A 12,794-nucleotide genomic window follows, 5' to 3' on the forward strand; every position below is an offset into this window, starting at 1 on the left:
CTGCATTCTCCTGGTACATCTTGGCTCCTAAAATGACCTCATGCCCTTATCTCTGGTTTCCCTCCCCCGCAAGGCCACAGTGGTCCAGGAAAGTTGAAACCTGTGTCTACAGGACTGGGCCCATAAAAGCAATCTGGCCTGCGATAGGTTAAAAGTAGCTCACTCCTCATAAATAAGCAATAGCCCACCCCAAAACTGATAAAAGGGCCTTCCTTTCTTAGTTCTTCTCTCTCCTTCTGCTTCTTCCTCTCTCTCTCTCTCTCTCTCTCTCTCTCTCTCTCTCTCTCTCTCTGCCTTCCTGCCTCCTGCTCGCCTCCCTACAATAAAGATCTCCTGCCAGACCTCTCGGTTGCGTGAGTGGCCTAATTGGGAAGGGGCACCCAAAAGGGCACGCGAACCCCCCTTTCAGTGACCACTGCACACTGCAAGTGAACAATGGCTCTCCAAACTCAAGCGGCAGCTTTACTTCTTCCTGAGTTACAAAGGAGCAGATGGAGCTCAGGGTTCAAACATGCAGCACAGATTTATCATCACAAAAGAGGGGACTTGGCAGCAAATTGCGGGGGTAAGCCTCTGGGTAAGGAATCTGAGGTTTCTCAATTGATTATTTACCTTTTAATGCTTAAGTCTCTTCATCTAAAATTCCAGGCTACCGGTAGATAATCCCCATGCTCCCTTCAAGTACTCCATACCATTCCCTGTTGAAAGTATCAAATGGTGATAGCCACAGTCCAACAGGCACAGCCCACACATCAAAAGGATCTTTTATTGAGACTAGAACAACTGACAACAACGCATTCTTTAACAATGTATTCTTTACAGCACATTGAAAAAACTTAAGTTTTACAGGTGTCACATTCACAATTACAAGTCATTTTTGCTCTGAATTACATAGGGAACACGGGAAAGGTGGCAGACAGGCACCAGCTGGAGACCCAAACCTGAGAGTTTCCACTGTGAGTTTGCAGTATTCACAGACTCCCTCTTAGCAGAGAGAAGGAAGCTTTCCCTATAAGTCCCAGGACAGGACAATTTTCAGCATCCCTGCTACTTGTTCTCATTCTGGTTTATAGAGTTTCTATGGCAGCATTAAGATAAAAATAATAGCTATTTCTTGACATCACAAAGACAACAAGGTTAGGCACATGAGCCATTTGGCCTGAAAAACCCCTTTGGGAAAGCCCTTTGGACTGAGAAGATGCTCTCTGACCCACAGAAGTAATTTTTTTCAATTCACAGTTCAGTGGGTAATTTAAAATTTTTTCTATCTTGAAAATTTTCTAATAGCCTCTAACAGACTAGTATAAGGAGCTCCTATTGTTTATTAAAGAGAAGCAGACAATGTAACCAATTCTGTTTCAATAGCAGCCAAGAAAGCTAAGTAAATACTGTACAAACTCTATCTCCCCCAAACCTCGGTTTCCTACTCAGCTACAAATGCATGCTTTGCTTTCCTGATCTCCTTAGAGTGAAAAGGAAAACAGCCCAACAAGTGTGAGACTTGAATGAGCTAAAGTGACTCCATGCTAATAGGCCAGAGACTGTGCTTCTTCACATGCTAATTGCTAACTTGGTTAACAGCCCGCCCAGGGGACAAACGGTATCACAAAAGGTGACCATAGAACATTTCCTGCATAAGATAAGCAGTATATTTCGAATCTTGCCCTCTGGTGAATGCCCTGACCTATGTTTGAACTTTTTTGTTTAGAAAAACCCTATAAAACTACCTCAGTCCCTGAGCAGTTGCCTGTCTGAGCTACTTGGTTCTGAGAGTACCTTCTGGCCCAACTAATAAAGGTCTGTTTACCATCTAACCTGGTGTGTTCTTTCCTGGGTTTCTCGCTGCTTGTCGAGCTCTGGGAGCCTCGCTGGGTTTTAGGACCCAGCATTGTGAAGGCCTTTTTGGCTGTTCATGCTCCGTGGAATGGGAGTGAGACTTTGGGTCTTACACAAGGTAATAGCAATTGCTCTAGGCTGGGGAATTAGGCTCCACTCTGCCTGACATATCCATCTCTCTCTCTGGGTGACACCGTGAGTCACTCAGGACCAGATGAAAAGTGATGAAAACATTCAGTCTCTGGAATGAGATTTCTCTGGCAAGTGGGCCCTTAAGAAAAAAATTTTTCTTTAAGGATCCCATAGATTTTGGAAGTGACACATGAATTGCTAAGGTGATGTTGATAGTGAATTGGTGTTTGGGGAACTGGTGTGAAAAAAAAATCTCATTATTAAAACAACATGGGGAAGTGGCCTATCTAGACAGCTTGGGTGGATGTGGTACCTAAGCCCAATTTTTTCCAACCATTGTAAAACCTGCTTTCTCATCTCCTGTGAAACGAGAACAATGTTCCACCCACTCTTGTTTTTGTGTAATTGCAGGGAAAAGAGGACTTATACCCTGTGGCTGAGTCTTGTTCCCTGGCTCATCATGATGGCCTCAAATGAGAGCAGGGACTTCAGCCAGGCCCTGCTCATCATTGACAGGTTCTGTCTGCTTTGTGACAGTCTTCATCTTGGGTTCTTCCCTCACCTCTTCCCTAATGCTTGTGGTGGACACCGTTCCTTGGAGAAAGGTTCAGAATTACTCAGCTATGCCTATGTTTCTAGCTGATCATTACAATTTAACAGGTTTAGAACTAAAAAAAAAAGTACACACACACAAAGAAAGGAAAAATCTGCAAAGAAATCCATAGCATGTTAACAGGAGTTATCACAAATCAATGAGATAAGGGGGGCAATTTTAATTCTGTTCTTTTTGTTTTTCTGCATGTTTAAAAGTGGTAATAATAGCATAAGGAGATTAAATTGGTTCTTTCATGTTATATGTAGGGCCAGACCATTGGACTAGTGACTCATCTTAGTTCCAACCACTCTGGAAGGCAAGGCAGGAAAACCTCTGTGTCCACTCTGGCTTGCTAACATCTCACTGACCAGTGAACCTGTTCTCAGCAAAGTACTGTGCTTTTGGGTCAGCCACACTCAAAGTGTGACTCAAGCTTCCTCTGTGAATGCTCAGTCAGCAGAAGGAAGGGTGGAAGACAGCTGCCCAGCAGATGGAGGCAGTTGACTGATTCTACCCCCAATGGAGTGGGGGTTGCCCTTGGTTCTCTTGCTCGAGGATGCAGGATGCAATAGCTCACAGCATCTCCCAAGTAGGAATTTATAAACAGAAGCCAAGGTGATATTTGTGTTTTAGCTTTCACATCAAATGGAGCTGGGAGGCTGGGAATTTCCTCTGGAAATCAAGAGTCCTACTGCTCTTCTGCAGGGACTTGTTTAAAGCATTGTACAGATCCTATGTTAGAGGACAGGTTATTTTCCAGTCTCAGCTGGAGACAGATTCTTCCTGCTGCCCCTTCTCAGCCTCCTCTAACTCATTGCCACAATGGGCTCCACAGATAATAGGTCTGTCTTCCCAAACTGGAGTTGAGAGGAAGACAAGAGGTTATTGGCTGGCAGAGCCCTCTGACCATTGCTCTCTTCTGTCCAAGCCACTCTGAAGGTGGGGACTGGGGAGAGTGGCCTGTCCTCCTGAGGCTTCAGTGGCCTTTGGCACATGCTCAGTAATGCCTTCAGCTCAATCCTGAAGTTCTCATTCAGCCAGCAGTAGATAAAAGGGTTGTAACAGGTGCTACTCATAGCAAACCAGTGGAAGGCAAAGTAGAGGGCATTGTTACTGTGGATGACATTGCTGGACAGGAGGAGGACATAGCAGTTGAGAGGGAACCAGCACAGGGCATAGAGGACCACCACCAGCATCAGCATCTTAATGGTTTTCTTCTTCTTGCGCCGCAGGGCAAGGTACTGGTCGGTGGTCACATCTCCAATCGTGTTGCACAGCCACAGCTTCTTGGCCACACGGGCATAGGCCACAGAGATGATGAGGAGAGGGAGGATATAAAGCAGGATGAAGGTGGCCAGGTCCAAGTACTTCTGAAAGAGGTCAGCTGGCTCGGGGAAGTCTGGCAGGCACAAGTAATGCGTGACGTTCTCACTGAGAGAGGGAGGAGGGAGAGAGAAAAAGTAGGACAGGGAAGAGATATGCATGTGTAAAAGCTTCATCCTAAGAAGCGGTGGCCTTTCCCTCTCTTGGCTCCAGGCACGTCTGTCTCTTACTGCACTTTTGATGCAGTAGCTTAATAATACAATCATGTTTCTCATTTCCCACAAGTCTAGGAGTTCCTAAAGATAAGGAAGACATCTGAACCTTTCTGTATTCTCTTACCCTTGCGTGGTTCCTGCCCACAGTAGAGATCCAATAGGTAATTGTTGAACGAATACAACAATAGTAAAATTCCTACTCTGAATAGAGTCAACCTTAGGAAATCTTAGAATTTCCTATGGTACTCACTTCCTATTCTCATCCCCTCGTTAACAAGGATCTAGTTCATATAGGATGTACCTTGGCAGTCTTCATGCTGGTTAGGGATGTCCATGTGGCTTGGTGCTCTTGTGATATGTGTTGGTAACCATCACTAACAAATGAAGAGAAAACTCCCTTTGCTTTTGTTAGGAAAAAAAAAAAAAAGGTTTCCATGTGTAAAGGGAGGTAGGGAAACTGAATGTTGGAGGTCTGAATGTGTGATTTATTCCAACATCATAAGATTCGTGGAAGAAGCTTTTATAAGCTAGTTGAAATCAGCCTTTACAGCCTGCTTCCCTTGACCCTGCTTTTGTCACAGGAGCACGAGTGTCTTGAGCGTGTGTGCTGGAGCACAGCAAATGGAGACCACAGCAAATGCTGGCAGTGCACTGCCCTCAATCCCCAGTTATCCCTTACCAGTCACAGCACCAAATCCCAACTCCTGCCCACATAGCAAGAAGCAGCTGGACCTGTAATCTTCTAGGTTCCTAGAACTATCCTTAGGCCACTACAACCCTTCCCACAGATTTACCTAGAGCTGGAAGTGCTCAGGAATGCCAAGGGCAGATGATTAAATAACAAGGAATGTGAAAGCCCAGATCCTCTGCTGATCAGATTGCTTCAGAGCCCCTGTGATACCCTTGAAATTGAACCCTGGGTGGTCTCTGCCCCTTCCCTTTCTTCCCTGCTTCTCCACCCCCTCACCCATCACCCCCGGAATAGTAGTCTTAATAGACAACTTCCATGTGTAGCTGTCATTATCTTAGGATTGGTTTTTAAAGAACCTCACCTAAAACAACTGTAAAATGTTTAAAATCACTTGCTTCTGTCATTCTATAAATGCAGATTTAGGGCTTGATACACAGAGAAATTAATCCAGGTGCTGGAATCGCTGAGGTAGCAAATTCAAAATGCTGCCAACTCTTTCTAAACTTACAGTCTAGAAGGATTTAGGAATTAATGAACTAGCTTAACTTTTTAAAAAGTGTTTAAATGAAAGAAATCCTCACTTGGTGAGAGCTCATGATAAATCTGGATGAGAGGTAGGAAGAGGTAGATAATCCTTCCTCTAGCACAAACATACGATCTCATTTCTACCTCAGGTGAGAGTTTAAACCTTACTCATGTTGATTCCCACCACCATCTGTGTGAGCATTTGCCCCCTGGTGGCAGAAGCCACCTTGTCCATAGAGACAAACGAAAGAACAAGGAGGAAACTAAAATTGTTAAGAAAAAAGAAAAATGCAGATAATGAGCCTGGGCTAAGGCTCAAGAGACTGGGAGAAGGAAGGAGCATAGCTTCAGTGAGGCAGGTACTCAGAACTCCGAGAATCATGTGTTCAGAGGGGACTCCAACTGTCCTGGGAGGAGGCAGAGATGGGCAAGTTCCCTTGAGTCCCAGGCTGCTCTTCCAAATTCCTCTTACCTGTATAGGAAGGCAAACAATTTCTGGCAGATTGCATGTGGGAGTGAAAAGAAGGTAGCCATGATCCAAATCACAGCAATGTAGATGATACCCTTTGTGATTGAGATCCGAGGCTTTAACGGATGCATAATGACCTGGAAAACAAGAAAATTGTATCACTAATTGAAGAAGACTGAAGCAAGTAGGAATCCAGATGACACAGCTCATTTGTCACATAAGGCAGGTTCTGTTCATAAAGTTAAGATCCTTTTGTTCATTGTTGAGCCCCCGGTGCTGGTATGACCTACACACAGCCCACCTCCAGGGTTAAAAAAAGAGGACGTCATCTGGATTCAGAGACCCTTGGCTATCCACATGCTTCATGCTGCAGTGGGAGGGACTGGGGAAGAGCTCTGCTTGCGTGGTTCCCACAGAAAAGCTGGCAGAGGACAAGCCCATGCTCAGCCTCCACCTCCTCCACATCTCATCTTCCTGTGACTCTATAGCCCTGAGCCTCTGAAGGACTCTGCAAGGGTCTGAGGCTGGTGGACACGAAACGCAAACTCTCAGCACCTATTGTGGAAAGCAACACTGACATTTATTTGGGAGCTTATAATACTTTTTCTGAAATCTGTTGCTAAATTTGCATAGGGCCCAGCTTTCACGTGCCTATAATAAAGCCAATGTTACAGGCTTCAGGCTGAAATTCATCTTGGAATTGCTACTGTAGGTCAATCAGTTCCTTCGAAAGGTTTAAATAAAGACTTGGGAATTTTAAAGCATCCTAGCTGTAATATGAGAGTTATTGCTCCTTAACAAAAACAACAACAACATTTGGGGATAGGTGAATACAAGGAGTGAGGAGAGGGGTCACACAGAGATTCTGTTGCCTCGGATACCATTCCAAAACATGTTGACACTCTGGATGTGTTCTCAGGGACTTTTTTTCCTTCCCAAAATTTTCACAGTTTTATGGAGGATGTGTGGAGGCATCAGGGTGGCATCCCTGTTCTTCCTATTCCTGCACTCAGGCTAGTCTGGGCCAGAGCCCCCAAACACTGCTCAGGGACTCCACTGGTTCTGAGTATACAACACAGCAACATGATCAGCGTGAATAAGATTGATCCTCAGACCCTATGTTAGCCCATGGGTCTACTCTCAGGTACTCTCTGTGTTAGAAAGAGTTCAAAGCAGGCCAGGTAAAACCAACTCAGAGCTCTTACTGAATTAGCAGAGATTAAGAAAAAAGCAAGAAACATTTGTATTCAAATCTTCATGCTTTGCTCTAAAGTATCTACAATACATACGAAGAGTTGATTTTTAGAAAATAAAAGCATTTTGGAGCTAAAGAGATCAGAAAGATTATCAAGTCCAATAGCTTATCATATGCATGAATCCTTTGGAAGATATTCCTATCAAGTTGCCATCCAAACTTCACTTAGCTACAGCTAGTGACATGAAATTTGCTAGCTCCCAGATAGCTTTGCATCTTTGGACCTTTCTATTCGGAAATTGTTTTTCACACTGAACTCTAACTTTGCATCTGCATCTTTGAAGACCCCTATCTCTTGGTCCCTGTTGTACCTCTTGGTGCTTACTCAGGACAAATCCCATCTCATTTTGTCCTGGTAGCCCTGATGATATTGGCCTTGTAAGTTCCTTTGAGTCTTTTTAGAGCAGGGTAGTCTAGTGATCACTGCATGAGCTCAGAGCCAGACAGTCCTCAGCCCTAATTCTAGCTTCATCACTCACAGTCATGTGATCTTGAGAAAGCTATGCATGCACTTTTCTGAGCCTCTTCTCCTCGATTTAGCATACTCTAAGCATAAAATACAGGTACATCGAGTTAGCACGGGTGCAGCACATGGCATGAAGCCATGCTCTTCCATGATGGCCACACTTGGGTCCTCTTTGGATACCCACCAATATATCCACCCACATGCTTCTGATGTCCTCACCTCAGTGCCACCATGATGCTTGTTCCTGCCATCTGGATATCCTATTTGTTTTTCTTCTCAAAAGTCTGGAACAGTAAATACTCAAAAGCCTTATCTCTGACCTACAATTCTTTCCTGTGCTTTTCATCTGTGATTTTTCCAGGTTTGTTTCTCAAAAAAAAAAAAAAATTGTCAACTTCTGAGGCAGAAAAATGCCATCAGCAAGTTATTAGAACTACCAATTGGAAATAACTTTTTACAACAAGAAGGATAAAGGGTTTGATATCCCTCATCTACATGCTTATGCTGATCAATAAGAACACAAATCCACTTATTAAAAACTGGGCTAAGACACCATATGGAGAGTGTTTCCAGAGCAGGAAAAGAGAGTGTTGGGTGCAGCTGTCTTCACCTGGTGGCGGTCCACAGCGATGGCAGTCAGCGTCAGTGCCGAGACATGCAGGGAGCAGTACTGGGCGAAGCGGCTGATGTGGCACATGCCTTTCCCAAACACCCATGTGTTGTTCACGAAGCGGACCTGGACACCAGCAAACAGAGGTTAGGAGACAGACAGGCCTTGACTATGACACGCTCCCCCATTCCGCAGTGATCTATCTTTGAGGGGCTGGCCCTCAAGAGGGTTCTCCAGCTCTACCAGGTTCTTTTTTTCTTTCCATCTGAAATGCCAATTGTGAACCACAGGTGATTTTCTCCAGCATTCTCATTCTTATTTTCATTCTTTACTTAAACATACCTTGATCATGCTTTTAAGGCTATTCAGTGTCAGAAGAGATTCAGAAGGACATGGGCTTTGTTTGGAGTTGAACTTCCTCCCTCTAGTAGTTTATTAATATGCAACCTTAGGCAGTATGTGTAACCTTCTTCATTTACAAAAGCAAAAAACTTCAAAATCTCTACTTTCTAGGCTTAGTATAAACTCTGAAAAAAGTGGAGAAAATATCTGACACATTGTTAGAAGGCCATTATTAGAAATCAATAGTAGGTATTTTATGTATAAAATTAATTCAGTCCAGTGAGGAAACACATCCGAAAAGTGACAGTGTGTGAGCTGTGCTAGAAGATTTAGGCTACGCCAATTCTGCAACTCTTAATCTGAGAAGGAGACCCAGTGGTTTAGAGAGGTGTGGGTTGGAATGGGGAGAGCTGGGGCCCTAAGAGCCAGTCTATCCTCCTCTGCATCATCTAGGGCTATTGGCTCACTCAGTATTTGACCAGCCCCTATGAATAATGTCTCATGCCCAGGACAGATCGAGCCTGATTCTGATCAAGTGCTTCCAAGCCAGGCAGAGAAGCACCCAGATAATCTGACTGCAAGATGGAAAGTAGGCAGTGTCTTATAGAGGTCCAGACAGGGGACAATGTGGGGTGAGAGTGGGCACAGGAAGAGAGTGAGGATAAGAGATAGAAACAGGGCAAGTCAGCCAAATAGAAAGAGTATGGTATAGAGATTTACAGCAGAATGTTTCCTCCCACTTACACTGTCACCTTGGGCAGGAAAATGAGCCCTCTGAGCTCATTGTCCCCATCTGTACAATGGCTACTTTTTCACAGGGTTCTCATGAAAATCAAACAAGACAGAGTATATACTAAGGAGGTGGGCCTGTAATTACAACGGCAATAGTGACAGCACAGAGAACATTTGAGATGAGGAAGGATTTATACATGTGGACATCAAAACAAAAGGCATTGGTGCTGGGTCAGAAATCCCGGGACCTACTTTGGGAACGAGGAATGGGTTGATTTGGCTGCAACGTGTGCATCAGAGTGGGGACAAGTCTGGCCAGGATCATAAACTGAGGACAGCCGACTGTAGACTTTACTTGGGGGAGGGGGTCAGAGAGGAGCCGTTTGAGGCTTTTGAGGAGTTCAGCAACATTAAAGAGCTAGAAGTTTTCAGCTACTTCTGCACCACCACCACCAGTTACCAAATCCAAACCTCAAATAAATTTCAAACCCAGTCCCTCTTCCTCAGTCCCAAAGCTATGGCTTTGTTATAGCCTCCTAGCAGCTTCCCCTGTTCTCCAGTCTTGATCCCTTGTAATTCAGCCTGTGCACTTCTACAATATGCTTCTTAACCAAAAAATCAGATTGTTGCCAGCTTCCAGCTGAACATCATGCTCTCAGGACACAGGCAGATGCCTCAGGAGCATCCAGGCCATGCAAACCTGGTCCCTGCCTCCCTCCCTGGCTGGCCTGTCTTCTCCTGCCTAACCCTACTCTGTACCTTTTGTCTCTGCTCCAGCCAAACTGAGTCACTCAATGTTCCCTCAATACATCAGGAACTTGAAGGCCTCCTTGCCTTTCTTTATTGCATCCCCTTGGCTACACTGAGCATTCATCTCAACCTGGAAAATTCCCATTCATTCAGCCCCATTGAAATGTCATGGTCTTTTCAAAGTCTCCTTTGACCCTCTCATGGGACCCTGGGGAGTCAGAATAAAGATTTCCTCCTCCAGGCTCCACTGTGTTCTATGTATATCTCTTGTTCACTGTCCTCTCCATGATCAGAGCTGGGCTTCATGCTAACTGTGGTGTGAAGTAGCTGGGAAAGGAGACCAGGGAGGGTGGGCACTATCATCAGCCAGCTGAAGACAGATGTCTTAGCCCACTTCAGAGCCTGTGCTGAGCAGACTGAGGGGTTAGAAGACCACCCTACTCTTGCCTCTCCCTGGTTGCCAGCACTTTTTAAACTCTAAGGAGAGTTTGGAATGGGTAGCTCCTTGGCTTCAGAGCCAAGCTGCTTTGGCTCATACTAGTGGGGTGGAAGGCTGTGTGCTGAGTTTTCAGGACCTTGACATCCTCTCTTGTGGGAAATCCTCTGAGGCAAGGTTTCCAACTCTCACCTATAGCTCATTGAGGGTTGAAGGCCTCCTGAACCGTCTTGTGTCTGAGGCAGATCTAATACTGCAGACTGGCTCCGGAAAGAAGCCACCAAGCCACACCTGGGGGCCTCCTGGTTCCCATCCTGGGTGGCACAGCCCCACCTCAGCACCACCCATTCTCTGGTCAGAAATCAAGGAAGGAGCCAAGAACAGCCAGAGATCTGCTTTCTCACACATCAGGGCAGCAGAGTGGATGTGATTTGGAAGCCCTTTTTTCCTTAGTTAGTGCCTAGATAATTTAGAGTGGTCATCAGTAGGTTAGATGTAGGCTGGAAGGAGAGCAGGAAAAATCCATGATCTTGAGCAGTGGAAGCTGAACATGATCCAGAGGGTCCTCCACTCCCATGGCTGTCTCCTGTACAGACCTCTGGACCTGAGTTAGGGGACAGAGTTCTCATCCTGGCTCTGCCTATTACTAGGTAGCCTAAGACAAGAAGTTGAACCTCTCTGTGCCTTAGTTTCCTTATCTGCAGAATGTGATTAATGTTCTCATAAGAGAGAATAAGAGTAGGAATGTAAGGGCCAGAGATTTAGCTCACTGATTCTGCTGCCTGACTTCCAAGCACAAGGTCCTGGGTTTGATGCCCGGTACAAAAAAGAGTAGGAATGTAAAAGTCCTTTGACGATATAAGGTTTGGAAGGACATTCACATAGGCAGGGAGATGAAGTTGGACTGTTTCATCTGCTTCTTTTTATTTTCTTTCCCCCCTCCTCTGTCCACCTGGGGAGTGTGTGTGTGTGTGTGTGTGTGTGTGTGTGTGTGTGTGTGTGTGTTGACGGGGGAAAGAGAAAGACAGAAAGATGCAAAGATGAGAGAATAAACAATCTGCTTTTGTAGTAACTCAAATAACAATAAAGTTATTCGATAAATTGAAAACAGTGACTTGTTCAGTCACAGTCCTCACAGTTCCAATTCATCCAGGAGAACTGCACTCCCAGGTCACAGAGGGACAGAAATGGCACCAGTAATGGACTGGGGAGGAAGCCACTCACCACCAGTGTGCAGTGCCTGGATCTGCCCCAGCTCTGATGCCCACGTCTACCTCACTCTCACTTCTCCCCAGCATAGACCTCGTACACTGCCTCACTGTGGAAGCACAGAAGAGACACGCAACCTAAATAAGCAGTCTGGGAAAAGGCTCCATTAAAGATGAGCAACTCTTCTATTTCAGTTGTAACACAAAGTAGCACCCTATGTGTGGGTAAAGGATTTTCATGAGCTGCACTTAAGTGGGGTTGGTGCCCTTATAACGTCTGCTAACAGTTCAGAGCCAATGCTTGATCATAGAAGAAGCCCACATCCAATGGGATTAAACAGCAGATGGTCACTCGCAATGATTCTCAGATCATTGACCCATTGCCACAGGCTGCAGAAGCTCTGGCTTAGAAAGAAAGGTCGGTAAAGAAGGGTAGAGAAGAGAGAGAGGGAATGAGGTACATAGTATGGGATGGGAGGAGAGAGAGAGACTGCAGAGAGTTACAAGAAGAAACCGAGATAAAGGGGGAGAGGAGGGGAGGGGAGACAAGAAAAGACATCAGACAGACTAAGAAAAACAGGAGAGAGCTGAGGGATTTGAAATGAGAGATGAGTGACAACAGAGCAGAGACTTTAAGATAGGACGATTGGCAGAGGTAACAAATGAGGAAGAGCAGTAGGTATGGGAGACTGGGGGTGGTGGCATCCAGACGGGGTGGGGTGACAGAACGGAAAGTTTCGGAGCATTGAGAGAGGACCGAAGGCCAGGGGGCAGGGCTTACCAAAGTGAAGGGGGTGTTGAGCAGTGTGATCATGATGTCGGCCACTGCTAGATTGACGAGGAAGAGGCTGGTGGCTGAGTGCATTCGCTGGTTGTTGAAGATGACATGACAGACCAGGACGTTGCCGAAGAGTGAGAAGATGATGATGAAGGAGTAAGCCACGATGAGCAGAGCTTTCACGTTGGGCTTCTGGGACTCCACTCCGTAGCGCGTCCGGCCCACGAAGTTCTGCCACTGGGAGAAGGTGTAGTTGTTCCAGAGGAAGCGCGAGGCGTTGGGGGTCTCCAGGGCAGCCTCCAGGCTTTGCTCGTGGGCCTGGCCCTCGGGGCGCTCGGCGGCTCCCACCGAATGGAGGAGGAAGAGCAGCAAGCAGGCAGGGAACATCGCGCAGGAGCCCGGGTCCCCGCAGCGCGCTGTCCGGACGTCGG

General features: G+C 45.9%; 1 protein-coding gene across 1 annotated transcript; it reads right to left on the bottom strand.

Moving 5' to 3' along the window:
* Positions 1-1,582: 1,582 nt before the first annotated feature.
* Gpr83 (G protein-coupled receptor 83) lies at positions 1,583-12,783 on the bottom strand. Its single transcript, XM_010633665.3, has 4 exons — positions 12,367-12,783; positions 8,118-8,243; positions 5,790-5,923; positions 1,583-3,994 (listed from the first exon to the last, which is right to left on the bottom strand). The coding sequence occupies exons 1-4, from the start codon at positions 12,748-12,750 to the stop codon at positions 3,370-3,372; spliced, it is 1,269 nt and encodes a 422-aa protein (XP_010631967.1). The 5' UTR covers positions 12,751-12,783; the 3' UTR covers positions 1,583-3,369.
* Positions 12,784-12,794: the final 11 nt, after the last annotated feature.

Source organism: Fukomys damarensis, unplaced genomic scaffold (genome assembly GCF_012274545.1).
Source record: "Fukomys damarensis isolate Sample0158 unplaced genomic scaffold, DMR_v1.0_HiC HiC_scaffold_16, whole genome shotgun sequence".
NCBI lineage: Eukaryota > Metazoa > Chordata > Mammalia > Rodentia > Bathyergidae > Fukomys > Fukomys damarensis.